This window comes from Xiphophorus hellerii, chromosome 14 (assembly GCF_003331165.1).
Source record: "Xiphophorus hellerii strain 12219 chromosome 14, Xiphophorus_hellerii-4.1, whole genome shotgun sequence".
NCBI lineage: Eukaryota > Metazoa > Chordata > Actinopteri > Cyprinodontiformes > Poeciliidae > Xiphophorus > Xiphophorus hellerii.
Window position 1 is genome coordinate 22,706,547 of NC_045685.1, and position 14,230 is coordinate 22,720,776.

Genomic DNA, 14,230 nt, shown 5'->3' on the forward strand with positions numbered 1-14,230 from the left:
CTGAAAATGAGAAAAATAAATAGTACAGAAAATGCGGCCAACATGAAGAAAAAGAGCTGTTACGATTACTCTACTTCACAAATCAGTGAATCAGTCAATGCTACAGTCAGTAGGTGGTGCACACAACTGGTCATTATGCAAAAGAAAAAAAGAATTGGGAGGGAAATGCAGCTTATTGGCATCTGTAAACCTGGTTTTGAACTTGCATGCCTTTCCTATATTCGTTAAATTTAGTCTAAATTGCTATCGCTATGGCTTCTGTCCCCCCTTGAACAGAGGAGTCTAGGTAGCCTGCTACAGTCAACATTAGGCCTAAGCTAAATACACCACTTGTGGAACTAAAACAATGCCAAACAAAGTTCATTTATGGTCAAGATTTCACAATACAGTAGTGCCTAGTGACCAAGCTATAGTTACTGAAACAGGAGGATTATAACCATTTCATAAGAAGTTACCTCGATGTGTTTCTTCAAGTTGGACGGGGAGTTTTTGTAAGATAGAATTTCCATGTGACTGCTACTGATTGCGAGACTTGCTTTGTGTTTAATGGGAGAAGCGAAACAGGTGTATCCTAATTAAAAGTAAAGAAATCAAGAAATGGCAAAAAATGTGGAATGAAGATAAGAAAGGAAGAAGATTATATGAAGTACAAAAGTCAGTTTGAATTCGAAGCATTAATGAACGAAACAGAAGAGAAGAAATAATAATTAGTAGATTAAGAGTAGGTCATACCTACTTAAATGACATGCTTTATAAAATAGGGAGGAAAAATAATGATAAATGTGAGAGATGTGGAGAGAAAGAAAATGTAGAACACATATTGATGAACTGTAAGTCAAATGAACTCGAAAGGGAAGAATTAAAGAGAATAGTTAGAAATATGGGGCATGAATGGAATCTTAAAGGTATATTAGGAAATGAAGGAAACATAACAGATATTCACAAATTAAGGAAAGCATTGTTTATTTATCTTAAGAATACAAAATTAAAAAGTAGAATTTAATAGATATGAAGTAATGCTGCTACACACTCATGTACAGTAGGTGGCGGTATGCACCTTAAAGTTGCTTGTGATCCGCCATAATAGAAAAGAAGAAGAAGAAGAAGTATCCTATTGGTGGTGATGAACAAGCCCAGGCAAGCAGGCTACGGACTTTGTTCGGTAGCCTGCTTGCTACTTGCTAATCAGTAGGTGGGGTCAAAACACTTTCGTTTCTCTCGCTCGCTTTTTTGTAACGAGTAACTAAACCACACATTGAAAATGTATCGGAGTAAAAGTACGCAATTAAGTTCGGAAATATAGTGAAGTAAAAGTGAAAGTCATCAAAAATTTTCATACTCCAGGAAAGTATGAAGTACTCCAAAATATACTTAAGTAAAGTAGTGAAGTATTTTTACTTCGTTACTATACAACACTGGCAGATGCTCATTGGTGAGCTTGGAACGATATTTTGTTTTTATTATGTTCATTTCTTTACCATCAAGTAACGCCTCTGCTATTTCAGTCATGCACTCTTTGACAACACTTGCATCTGTAAAGGGCTTTTTGTGTTTCCCTAAAACCCAAGCAACACGGAGGGAACATTCATTAGCACGCTGTTGTGCGCTGAAAGCACGGCTTAATACCCTGGTGGACTGATCATATTGGCAGTGAGACTTCGAATTTTCTGCGTCCGGAGTTCGGACTTAGGGGGGTATGATTGGTCAAATGTTTTGTGCTTAGTCTCATAGTGACGCTTGACATTGGCACTTTTAATAAGTGCCACGGTTTCGGAGCATATGAGGCACACTGGTTTCGTGCTCGCGGGTGGAAGAATGAACATGTATGCATCCGTCCATTCCGTGTTGAACGCTCGATTTTCGGCATCTACTTTTCTCTTTTTAGAAAGCGCCATAGTGTTTGCACCTCTTCTGACTGTAATTCACGCCCTGTCTTCCTGTATCACCTCCCTGCGTTTCTCGCTTCAATCGCTTTTCGCTCGCCTTTCACCTCCTCTTCCTTATATCACACTGCGTGGATGTCTGTGCCTGGCTACAAACCTCTGCTTCGGTTTGCTCATACAACTCGCTCTGAGTTCAAGCTGGCGATTTGATTCGCTAGTTGAACCACGTGGTTAGTATGACTCGCACGCGATTGGTTTGTAGCTTCCAATCCTTGCTCAGTGCAGTGCTGGTAAAAGCACTTGTGTCAGATAGGGAAAAAAATAAATACTCCGGTTTAAAATTAATTCTCCCGTCAAAATTAACAAATATTTTAACAATTTATTCCGGGTCCGGATGGGATGGCATATGGGTCCGTATCCGGACCGAGGTCCGTTGGTTGCGGACCACGGCACTAAAGGCTCAGCAGAAACAGAGGCGGGCAGCAACTAGTTACTTTTGTACTTGAGTAACTTGGACCAAATGTACTTTTAGGAGTATTTTTACTACACCGTGCTGTTTATTTTTACCTGGGTAACGTTACTTTAAAGTACTGCTGCACTTACTTGCACAATATTTGAGAAATAATTTTCTCTACTGAACAAAAATAATCACAATGAATATATAGATGAAGGTTCAGTATGTAACTTTTACATATTTTTTTCTTTTGTTAATTTGTTGAAATTGTCACCATGTCGTTAAAGTATAACATGAGACAAATAAAAAATGTTGCTCCTCCATTTTCTCCCAGTTCTAACTAGAAACAACCAGCGGGTCTTGATGCTGTAAATCCAGTTTGTGCGCCGCTCCACCTCTTCCCCCTCTCTGCTCTATGCTAAGGCTAGTTAGCATGGCTACAGGTGGCAGCTGTTTGCTGTTGCTAACAACAATGCAAATCAACATCAGAGCAGAGGCAAACTTTGAATAGGACAAAAATAAATGCATCAAACATAGTCAGTGGCAAACACAAGACGGTGTTTGTCGTTTTTTATGGTTTCCTGTGAAACGGCCTCACCTCCACATATTTGCATGAAACCTGATAACTCAGATGTGGATGTAAAACAAAAATATTTAACTTTACATATATTTGAAGCTGAACATATTTATATTTCAAAGTAACTTTAAAGTTATTAAATTGTCAGAATTGAGGTGCTGTTGAAGGAAAACAGATTTATCTCATAATCATTTACCTGTGCTCAGGTGTTCTTACCCTGAACGCAGGTATCTAACTCAATCAATTTCAGTGTTTGGAAAAAAAAAAACCAGTGATGAATTTATATGTTTATTAAAAAATAATTTTAGTTTATCTTTCACATGATGGTCTCAAACAAGTAATTTAGAGCTGCATAAATTTCTCAAATATAAACGTAAAAAATAATCACATATTTTTAGACTCTGCCATACAAAAGCCTCTTCTTTCATAACGTCGCAAACATTCAAACATTATTCAAATTTACAACATTAGGGCTCCACCTGCTTGGCCAGGGATTCTTTTTTCCTGCTCGATGTTGCAGTTAGTTATAAAAAGCCCAAAACAAACCACAAAAACAAACTAAACAGCTGCTAGAATCAACGATGAAGTGAAAATAGTGAGTTAAATTATCTGGATCCAAGCGGAGAGAGTGAAGATTAAATGGAGCCGTTACAATAAAGCCTCATTGATGTTTTAAAAGAAGCAGTTAAATGGAAATGTGCAAATTGACTTCAGTTTACTTCCTGCATTTCTTGATTTTTCAGTATGACATCGGTTTGTTTTTCTCTTTTTGTTTTCCTGCATGATAATCATGTTGAATGTGAATATTTGGCCCACATCCATGTTAAAACTCAGTAGACGTCAGTAGAAACTGAGAGGAGGTGGATGAGAGGAGAGGCTTCCTGTGGGAGTATAAACCCTCCTGATCTCCAGCAGCTCAGTTTTCCTGTAGAGTCAGATTGCTGCAACATGTTGCTCTCTGCGTTGCTGCTGCTGCTGCTGGTCAGCGATGCTCAATCCACTCATTATCGTGGCACTATGATGACTTACTACCCAGCAGAAACTAACTCAGACGGATCCATCTCTGTAAGTACAAATTATTTATACATTTCTCTGTTTTTAAGTGTTTTAAAACTTGATCTCACTTCTTAAAAACCAACAGGTGATTCTTCGCGTAAAGTTTAACTTTGATTCTTGCCAAGACGGTACATTTGGCTGCACATTTCAAAACTGTGGTGTTGAAAGTACGATTCTTGTAAATACCAAGATTGAGGAAGTGAGTGGTTCTTGGTGTCAGAGTGAAAAAATCACAACTCGGCGGCTTCCCAACAACTCTCCATTTCAGCTTGCGTGAGTCCACATTTAAATGTTTAAATCAATGTTTGGCTGTTTAAATAATCAATGTGAGCAAAATTACACCGTGTCCCAAATTATTATGTAAATCGGATCTAAGTGTCATAAAGATTAATTTTTTTGTTGTGCTATTAAATTTATAGATGGTATTGTGTGACAGGGCTCTTTGAATTACTATAATTAATTTCAGAGAGCTGGTAGATTAGTTTGTCTGGTGAGCTCAATTAAAGGAAATCTACTGAAGAAGGATGTTCCACATTATTAAGCAGGTCACAGGTTTCAAGCAATATGGGAAAGAGAAAGAATCTCTGCTGACAAAAATCATCAGATAGTGTAGAGCCGGATGACAAGGTATGAAAATATTAGATATTTAATGAAAATGTATCGTCGTACTGTGAAGAGATTTGTGGCTGATTCAGAACAAAGATGGTTTGTACGGATAAAGGCATAATGAGGAAGGTTTCTGTTAGACAAATTCACAGGATGAAGAGAACAGCTGTTAAAATGTGGTGTGGTCACCATCCTCCTCTGACCTCTGACCTCAACCCTATTGAGAACCTTTGGAGTTTCCTCAAGCAGAAGATCTGAAATCAGTTCATATCCAACCAGCAGCTCTGGGAAGATATTCTGACATCCTGCAAAGAAATTCAAGCAGAAACTTTCCACAAACTCACAAGTTCAATGGATCAAGAATTGTGCTGTGATATCAAAGAAGGGGTTTTATGTTAACATGTAACTCAGTTTGTTAAAATGTTTTTGATTGAAATAGCTTTTGGTTTTAGTTCATGTGACCATTTAATGATGCACATTCAAAGAATGATCGTTTGCAGATCTTTATAATCCATAAAATGTTTAGAAAATCTGCTGTGCATAATAATTTGGAACATGGTGTAGAAACTCAGAAGCTCTTTTATACTATAAACAACATAACTTATGTACTATAATCATTGTTTTTCTCTTCTTTTCCCTTTTTTCTGCATTATTCTTCCTTTCTCATCCCATGTAGTTCCTGTATACAATACAACAAACTCCCCCTAGTGGAAATAATTTATAAAATCTATTAAATGATCCAATGTATGTCTATATGCCTCTCTCAGATAATTAATTGATTTAGAATTATTATTTTTATTATAATAATAATAATAGTGTGAAGCAATTGTTTTTTTTCAATTGCTCCACACATTGATAATGTCATTCAGATCACCATTACTGCTTACACACACACACACACACATATGCCCCCCCCCCGCACCCCCCCCCCCCCCACACACACAGATTTATTAATCTTCATTCATTAATACACAATATTTTCCTTGTTTTTTGTTTGTTTGTTTATTTTGTGTTTCTCCACCACATCATGTATTTTGTACTCTGCTGTAAAATAAATTTCTATATATTTTTTTTAAACTTTATTTTTGTTATTTTAACAGTTTTATAGATACACATACATACATTGAACAGTTAGACCCCCCCTCTAACAAAAATTACAGAGCACCTAGTTTGACAGAGGCAGTTGAGTAATAATCAACAAAAAAAAAAAAAGAAGAAGAAAATAGGTAGTTACATAAATTATACGGTTGGTGTCGAGCTACGATGAGTGATTCATTTCTTCCAGTATTTCTTGTATTTACAAGTGGCAAGTCTTAAAGAAAAAGTCAGTCTCTCCATTGCGTGGATTTCCTCTATTATGTCCTTCCAGTCCAAACATGACGGTGGTTCCACATCAAGCCTCCTGCGAGTTATAGCCTTTCTTTGCACCTGCTAATAATACGGTATTAACAGAAGGTATCTATCAGATTTCTTCAGTTCCTGGGGTAAATTACCCAGGAAAGCCACAGTAAAATCACAGCGTAAATTTAAGTCCATTTTAGTATTTAAATTTCTATATTTTAAAATGAAAAAAAAAGTAGTTAGTAAATTATAACATTACGAACTTTCTTTATCGCATGTTTCATCATTGACTGGAAAGTTTGGTTATTTATTGAGACAGATCTCAAATTACAAGAGACGTTTTTGACTCCGTCTGAAAACCTTTTCTGATTGTCCAATCCAGGTTTGCCAGTTCATACTGGTTAGGTAATCGTAATGCCATTGTAGACTGGAGAGCAGTGACTGGTGTTGAACTGAGGACCCGGTCCGACACCAACAAACCCAACTCATCACCACAAACCACCATCTTTCCAGCTCTGAGGTGATTCTGCTGCCATCTGGATCACAAGTTATGAAATTCATGACAAGGAAATTATAAACTTGGATATAATTAGTGAAATCCATATTTAGATGAGTTATAAGTTTTTTTTGTGTTTTTTTTTTTTTTTTTACCAGTTATTTGTTATTTCTTACATTGTGTGTGAATTGTGAGACAGTTATTTTTTGTTTTTAAGCACATGCACTGACTGATGGCACTTTTTAAATTTCGTTGTCCTTGTGACAATGACAATAAAGATTTATCTTATCTTATCTGTCGGCAGCAGGCTGGACATTGGACGAATATTTTCTGAGTTACAAGGAGTAAAATCAGATGTTTTCATTTGAATAGCTTTTTGGAAAAAATAAACTGCTTTTAATTTTATATTTTAAGTGATCTTGCAAGACTTGACTGTGAAACAATTGTGAGCAGAAGTTTCAGTAAAGAGTTTTTAATTAGATGTTATTTTTAATTAAGCTGGAATCTGAAACCTTCATTTTTAAATTCTACATATTTTATTGATCCCAGAGGGAAATTAAATGTTGCTGTAACTCATATTATTAATTATTACAGCTGGATAACAGTGCTACAATCCAGACTTCCCTTTTGGATCAAATTGACTTACTAAATATTTTTTTTATTCTAGCAATTAATAAATATATCAGCAAAGGAGGAAAAATGCCTCAATATATAGGCACCAATGAGGAATTAAAAAAATATAAATTATAAGATTAATCAGGGAAAAAGAGCAAAACATCAATAATTGGACAACAAGAAGTGAATACAGCCAGGTTCCACAGTAATGGATGTATCTTCTCTCCCTCAGCGTTCCTTCAAACTGTCAGAGAAATATTAGCCTGTTGGCCTTTGACCCCGATGGAGACAAGGTTAAATGCAGATATGCCAACCTTTCCTCATCAGAGTGCGACTCGCCCTGCACGCCTCCGGTTGTTCTCAGCCTCTCACCTGTAAGTAACAAGGAGATTTATTTCTACAACACATTCAGTTCAAAATGCTACATGAGCAACACTTAACAAAAAATTACAACAATAATATACCCGTTAAGTAAAAGTCCTTTTGCTGGTAAGGATTCTATATTTAGCAGAACCAGTTTAAGCGACTTTAGCAGATTTTTCACTCATCGTGAAAAATCTTTAAAAATGGCTTTTCTACTTTTGGTGGGAGTTACTTTGTCCCTAGAATAAGTTTGTGGTGATATTCACTGCTAAAATGTTTAGAATACTAATGGTATTCTAAACATGCGTTCACACCAAACGCATTTTGAGCGTCAGGCGCGTTTGCTATACATTCAAAGCCTATGTGGAGGAGCGTCGAGGGCCCGTCACGACGCGTTTCACACGTCTATAGCATGGCAAGATTTTGAGCGTTTGACACGTCAAACGCATCCAAGGTGCCCGACAAATAGCAGGCAAAGGAAAACAACGGCTAGAGCGATGCTGATGCATCTGACTTTGAATGTAAACCAGAGACACGTAACGCGCTTGGTGAGAACGCAGCATCGTCTGTATTCAAAGTGTCGAACTTGAGGCGTTTTTGTCAACCCGCCGTAAGATTTATTTAAATACAAAATGCAGTGTACTAATCTGGCAGCTTCCCTTAGGATTATTTTAATTTTTCTGATTTTGCAGACCTGCATCCTGTCATTCAGGGCAACTTCCAGCAGTGATGAAGGCTGGTACGCCGTCCAGATGGTGATGGAGGATTTCCCCCGACAATCCATCACTCTGACTCAGACTAACGGGTCACAGGAGGTGAAAACTACCAACAATCCAATCAGCAAGATTCCTGTCCAGTTTGCTTTTCAAGGTACAGTCAACTGATCACCTGGTTACCATAGTAACAACAACAAGGAGCAAATAATTTCAGGTGTTTAGTTGTGTTAATTGTGTTCAGCAGCCCAGCTGGGAATTTAACAACTTAAAGTTTAAAAGGAGATAAAATTAACCATCCGTACGTCCGACCTGCATTAAAATTCCTTTTTCATTGATCCTAATTTATATTCTTTCAACTTTACTCATCACAGTAAAAGACATAAACATTTTAAATATCTAACACTGTGTAATGAATTTAGTAGAAACAGGAGTTTCACTTGTTGAATGGGATTACTGAAATAAATAATTGTGCTAATAAGCTGATGCACTGTGATGTAATACATTATCACAGGAAGTTTCATCTTCTAAACACGTTTCTGCAGGATAATTTGTGCCGTAGACATAATTTACACACAAACAGTTCTGCACTAATATTTTCAGTTCAGACTGAGGTTGTTTCTCTCTTGCTGTGTTCCAGTGGGTTCTGCTGCTCCGTCCTGCACAGACGGCGTTTATCTGCCCAGATTTGTGTTTCCAACTCCAGAACATGGAGCTCGGTTCTACAGCCCCGTCAGTCAGACTCTGGAGATCAAAATCAGGGCAGAAGCAGCTCAGTCTAAGTAAGGAAACGCAAAACACACAAACAATGAATCCAGTATGATAAATAGAGCAGGTGCTTTATTTAAATCAGGATGTGTTTGGTAACATTTGGCTTAAAGCTGCAGTTTGTTACTTTTATTTTATACGAAATGTTTTATATTACCATATTTGTTAGGAGACAAATAATCTGTGAAAACATCAATCTCCTCAACCTCCTCCTTGAGCTGCTGTTGCTGTCTGAAGAAATGCACCACTAACGACCAAAAACAACCAATCAGTGCCAAGAGGATAGCGCTGTCAATCATCCTTATGTACTCGTTGCTAAATGTGCTAACTACTCTCGGTTACAGGAAATCCGTTGTTGAATAGCCTGAACATTCATGACACGCTATGCCAGGGGTGTCCAATGTCTTCATCCATTTATCCATCCATTTTCTAACACCCTTGTCTCTAGTGGGGTCGGCTGGTGCCTATTTCCAGTGAACGTCTCGGGCGAGAGGTGGGGTAGGACAGGTCACCAGTCTGTCCCAGGGCAACACAGAGACATAAAGGACAAACAACCATGCACACACACACACACACACACACACACACACACACACACACACACGCACCCACAAACACACACACACACACTCACACCTAGGGAGAATTTAGAGAGACCAATTAATCTGACAGTCATGCTTTTGGACTGTGGGAGGAAGCTGGAGTACCCGGAGAGAACCCACCATGCACAGGGAGAACATGCAAACTCCGTGCAGAAAGACCCCGGGCTGGGAATCGAACCCAGGACCTTCTTACTGCAAGGCAACTGTGCCACCATCTGTTTTATTGTCCAAGCAAGGTTGTTATAAGTAAATTTATCTGCCAATAGAACCTGCACTTTTTCATCAGTATTAAGGAATTATTTACTTAAATCAAGCTCCTATACTTATTACTTATTTCAAGTGTAATAAGATAAAAGCCCAGACTAAAAACAGTTGGTAAGATTTTGTGTTTTTGCAGTGTAAACATCACATAGTAAACCTGTTTTTATAATCGATAAAGCATCAGTGGGGTCCTGTTCAGCGGGCCGTACAACGTGGTCAAGAGTTCGTCAGGACCGGGGAACTTCACCCTGAAGTGGACGCCATCTTTACGTGAAGATGGACAGAGTCACCCCATCTGTTTCATTGTCCAAGCAAGGTCAGTATTTGCACATTCATAGTGATGATAACAAATATGACAGTTTATGAAAAACGTCCAACACTGTCAGATTTTGTAAGGGCAAAAAATTTAAACGGTCATTTTGACCAATATTCTTCTCTGAGTTTGCAAACAAAAAAGCATTGAAAACTCAAAACTTTCATTTTTTAAATGATAAATGTGATTATTATCACTGATTGTGCTGCATTCTTCCGAACATTTTCAAATGCTAAGGCACCGGAAGCATTAATGATGCCATTTCAGACACAAAGTAAACATGGTTTTGTTTTTCCATCTTGGTAATGAAAGTGGTACGAGGTCACAATTGTATTTTTATTGTGCCATAAAGTTCAGTATAAAATATGTAAATGTCAGAGGTCATGACCGTTCACACTTCCAAACATATGCGACCTGAATGTGATCTCCAGTGTGAACGGGCAAACGACCTGAAAGTGTCCCGCATGCGCAGTAGAGGGGGCAATAGCGTCAGCGTTCTCAGTGTTCTACCAACCGCCATAAAGAAGAAGAAGTGCTCAGAGGTAAACATGGATGCTAACGGTGGAGCATAGCTTACATATTTGAAGTTGTTGTCCGACCGGAGCAGCATATTAACAACTTAATCCTCTTTAAAGTCCGTCATAGTTGTTGTTTTTCTTCCCGCTTGCTCGTATCAGGACGCAGAGTAGTGACGTTTGTCGAGTATCAGTGACGTTCGGTCGCGTTTGAATCGGATACGTACCGGATACGCAAGAATCGATCTGTGCTGTTGAGACGGTCATGAAAAGATCGGATACAGGTCGCATTACGCGATGCTCCACCGTTAACATCCTCAAATGAGAGTAGAAATACTTGATAATTAAGTTACTAAAGTAAAAGTATTTAGTAAAAATTCTCCTAAAAGTACATTTTTTCCCCAAAAAAGTTTCTCAAGTAAATGTAACTAGTTGCTACCCAACTCTGTATTTAACACATTAAATGTCTTCTTGCACTGAATTATCTCCATCGTGTCTCCAGTTCGATCTACCAGTCTGAGCTTCGGTGTGTTATTGTGACGGTTGGAAAAGGTGAGAGAGTTAATTGATTTATTCTTACTTTTTTAAAACTTTATTTCATAAACTTATGATATTTCTATCGGCTTCAACTGTTGTTGCAATGACTGTCCCTTTGACAACTACAAATCCTCCTCCCAAAACATGTAAGTCTTACTACTTACTAAACGTAAGTAGTAAGACGGAAACAGGAGTGAAGGTAACAGGAAGTAGTTCTTTACACCATGTTTATCTCTAGTTCTTTCAGCTCATCTTACGGTTGTGAAGCTGAAGATCTCCACTACGCTGTCACTGAAAGACAAACAAGACGAAATCGAGAAAGCGGTCAGTGATGTCCTGGTTTTTAACCCAAATCATCACAAATTGAGTTTAATTCAAACTAATTTATCCCGAATGTCATTTCATAACTTAAATTAATCTTTAAAGTAAGAAACAATCAACTTCCACAGAATTCCTACAAATATAAACCAGCTTAAAAATTGTTCAAAAAGAAAATGTGGTGTATAAGATGGGCCTATTTTTGTTATTAAAAATGCATTAATAATTGTACATTTTATGATGAGAATGTGAGGTTTAAATGTCGTTCAATGAGGGAATAATTTAAGAGTTTATCTGGTGAGGGGAAACTTAAATGTTTGTAATGAATATCAGACGGGCAGTGCAATGGAACATTTTATAATTTGAATTTTATAAATTCACCCCTTTTGTGAGATCATGTGTCTGCATGATCTTATGATGATTTTGGTCAAGCTGCTTTCACATAGACCTCCACAGTGTCATATAACAGCAGGAGCTGCTTGATCCTGGAGACGATCTAAGTGTTACTTCCCCAACTCAGGACTTATCTGAACCCTTTAGCCTCAAAGATCAACCTCCTTTCCTTAACAACAGACAAATGGCCAGACCATCTGTGTTGGTCTCCACAGAATCTCTGGTACATCACAATCAGGGATTCACACCTATAGTCCAATCAAGTCTCTCTTCTCTGACCAGAACCTATAAAAGGAAACCAGATCCACTGTTGGTTAGAGCAGAATAGACAGATTCCTACGACTCTGTATTTCTGTTCTCACCTTGCAAGGTTTTAATAAATTTCTTATTTCCTCTCATCCAGACTCTTGCTAAAGTAATTTCTTCCATGACAGCAGGAAGTCATGAAATCTTCTGTCTGCTTCTTTTCGAACAAATGATATAAAATTGCATGTCAATGCGCCTAATAATTTGTTTTATTATGATTTTTTCCCCTGTTTTTACTATTTATCTGTTTGCAATAAATAAATAAATAAAGCAGAGGTGTCCAAAGTGTGGGGCGTGGGCTATTTTTGGCCCTCAATTGCAACTCTAGCTTGTTTCTCCAGCTCCAGTTTGGAGGTTGATGCAGTTAAAAAAAATGTCACTGCTTTTCAAAAAAGACACAAAATAAAGTCTCTTAAATATGGAAGTACTAAAATTTCATACTAAACAGAACCACAAACATTCAGTGGCTTTTACACAAGAGCAAATTTATTTTAGTAAACTTCACCAAATAAAGCAAACGTTTGTAAAGAATGACTGATCCAGATCTTGTTGCTGAGAAAAACACAAAAAATCCAAAGATGATAGAAAAACTATCAACATTTAATATATAGGTTGTAGAGTTTTTAAATGAGATTTTAAAAACTAGAAAACTAGATTGCTAGATTTTATGTTTCATATCTACAATAATATAAAGTTCCTCTTCTCTATAAATCTTTATTTTATTAAAATATTGTGTTGTGATAGTTAAATTAAACACTTGACTTTTTTCCACTTTTAATTAGAAGATTTTAAATGACTGTATCTAACACAGATTTCATGTTTTCTTCTGCAGATTAAAGGTAAACTGGTTGCAGGAGGGCTGCCTGCAGACATAAAGGTTCACCTGCGCAGCTTCGGTCCAGCTAATAAAACAGCTGCCCCCTAGTGGCCAAATAGGAGAATGAATCTGATTTAATCTGATTAAAAGCAGATTAAATATGATTTAATCTGTTTAAATATGATTTAATCTGTTTTTAATTCTTGTATATTTTAAATATTTCAGGGAGTTATGGTTGTTTTCAGTAAATTTAGTTTGTGTCAATAGTTTTTTTTTATAAAATAGGGAAACTTTCACAAATTATTATTATAGGTTATCAATATAAAGTAAACCAGTATAAATAAGGTGAATATTTGGCATCACGTTTTTATTAAAGCGGATATTTACAGAGGTTTTACTCCTCTGTGTTCATGTGTAGCATTTGTATCTCTGGGATTTTTATTCAGCTTAATGTCTTAAATGCACTGTAAAACATTTGAGCCGCATTTAGTTGTGTCTATTATCTTCTACTCTTTAAGTCAAATAAATTTGTTTTAGATTTTCAACCTAAATGTGAGTTTGTGAAAGATAAACTTACAATAATATAAGTTTTGTTAACTTTTTATTAATTTTGTCAAACCTCCAAAAGTTGAATAAAGTGGAGTTTCTAGGTTAGCACTTAAAAAAACTGAAAGAAGAAAAAACAGGAGTGGGAACTATTTCCCAGAATGCTTAGCGGCATGTTTTTGTATCCTGAGGTGGAAGTGCGTTACATTGATCTGACTCTGGTGTTTCATTAAGACAAATGTTTATTTTAATGTCTTGTTCACACTAAATGTTTCTGAGCTGAATTCATTTTGATGTTTAAGAAAATTAATTATATCAGAAATTTTATTCAGGCAATTTGAAGCAAGAATTAAAATTATTCTGAGTAGTTATTATAACTTGATATTGTGAGTAAAATAATAGAGTAATGTGGCTCTTTAACCAGCTGAGTGCAGGTTTTGTCCTGCATGTTGTAAAATAATTGGTTTAAATTTCAGCATTAAGTAAAAACTCACAATTCAAGATTAATTAACTTAAAAAACAATGTTTAGGCAACTTGTCTCTTGTTATTAAATCAACTTTATGAACTTTAATCTCGGAGTTAAAACCAAAACTATTTTCTTGTTGACTTAAGTTGCATTTTCAAAGCAGCAGGTGGATTTAAATTTTTAAGTTCAACCACCTTCCAGTGTTTTACAGTGTAGTTGAGTAAATATTGACTTTCTGCAATTGACTAAATACTTTAAAAAAATGAAACATTCGCCCTGCGTC

General features: G+C 36.7%; 1 protein-coding gene across 1 annotated transcript; it reads left to right on the forward strand.

Moving 5' to 3' along the window:
* Window positions 1-3,788: 3,788 nt before the first annotated feature.
* LOC116733309 (uncharacterized) lies at window positions 3,789-13,153 on the forward strand. The gene is made up of 10 exons (XM_032584114.1): window positions 3,789-3,979; window positions 4,056-4,243; window positions 6,300-6,437; window positions 7,261-7,402; window positions 8,084-8,261; window positions 8,745-8,886; window positions 9,914-10,051; window positions 11,066-11,115; window positions 11,339-11,424; window positions 12,950-13,153. The coding sequence occupies exons 1-10, from the start codon at window positions 3,863-3,865 to the stop codon at window positions 13,040-13,042; spliced, it is 1,272 nt and encodes a 423-aa protein (XP_032440005.1). The 5' UTR covers window positions 3,789-3,862; the 3' UTR covers window positions 13,043-13,153.
* Window positions 13,154-14,230: the final 1,077 nt, after the last annotated feature.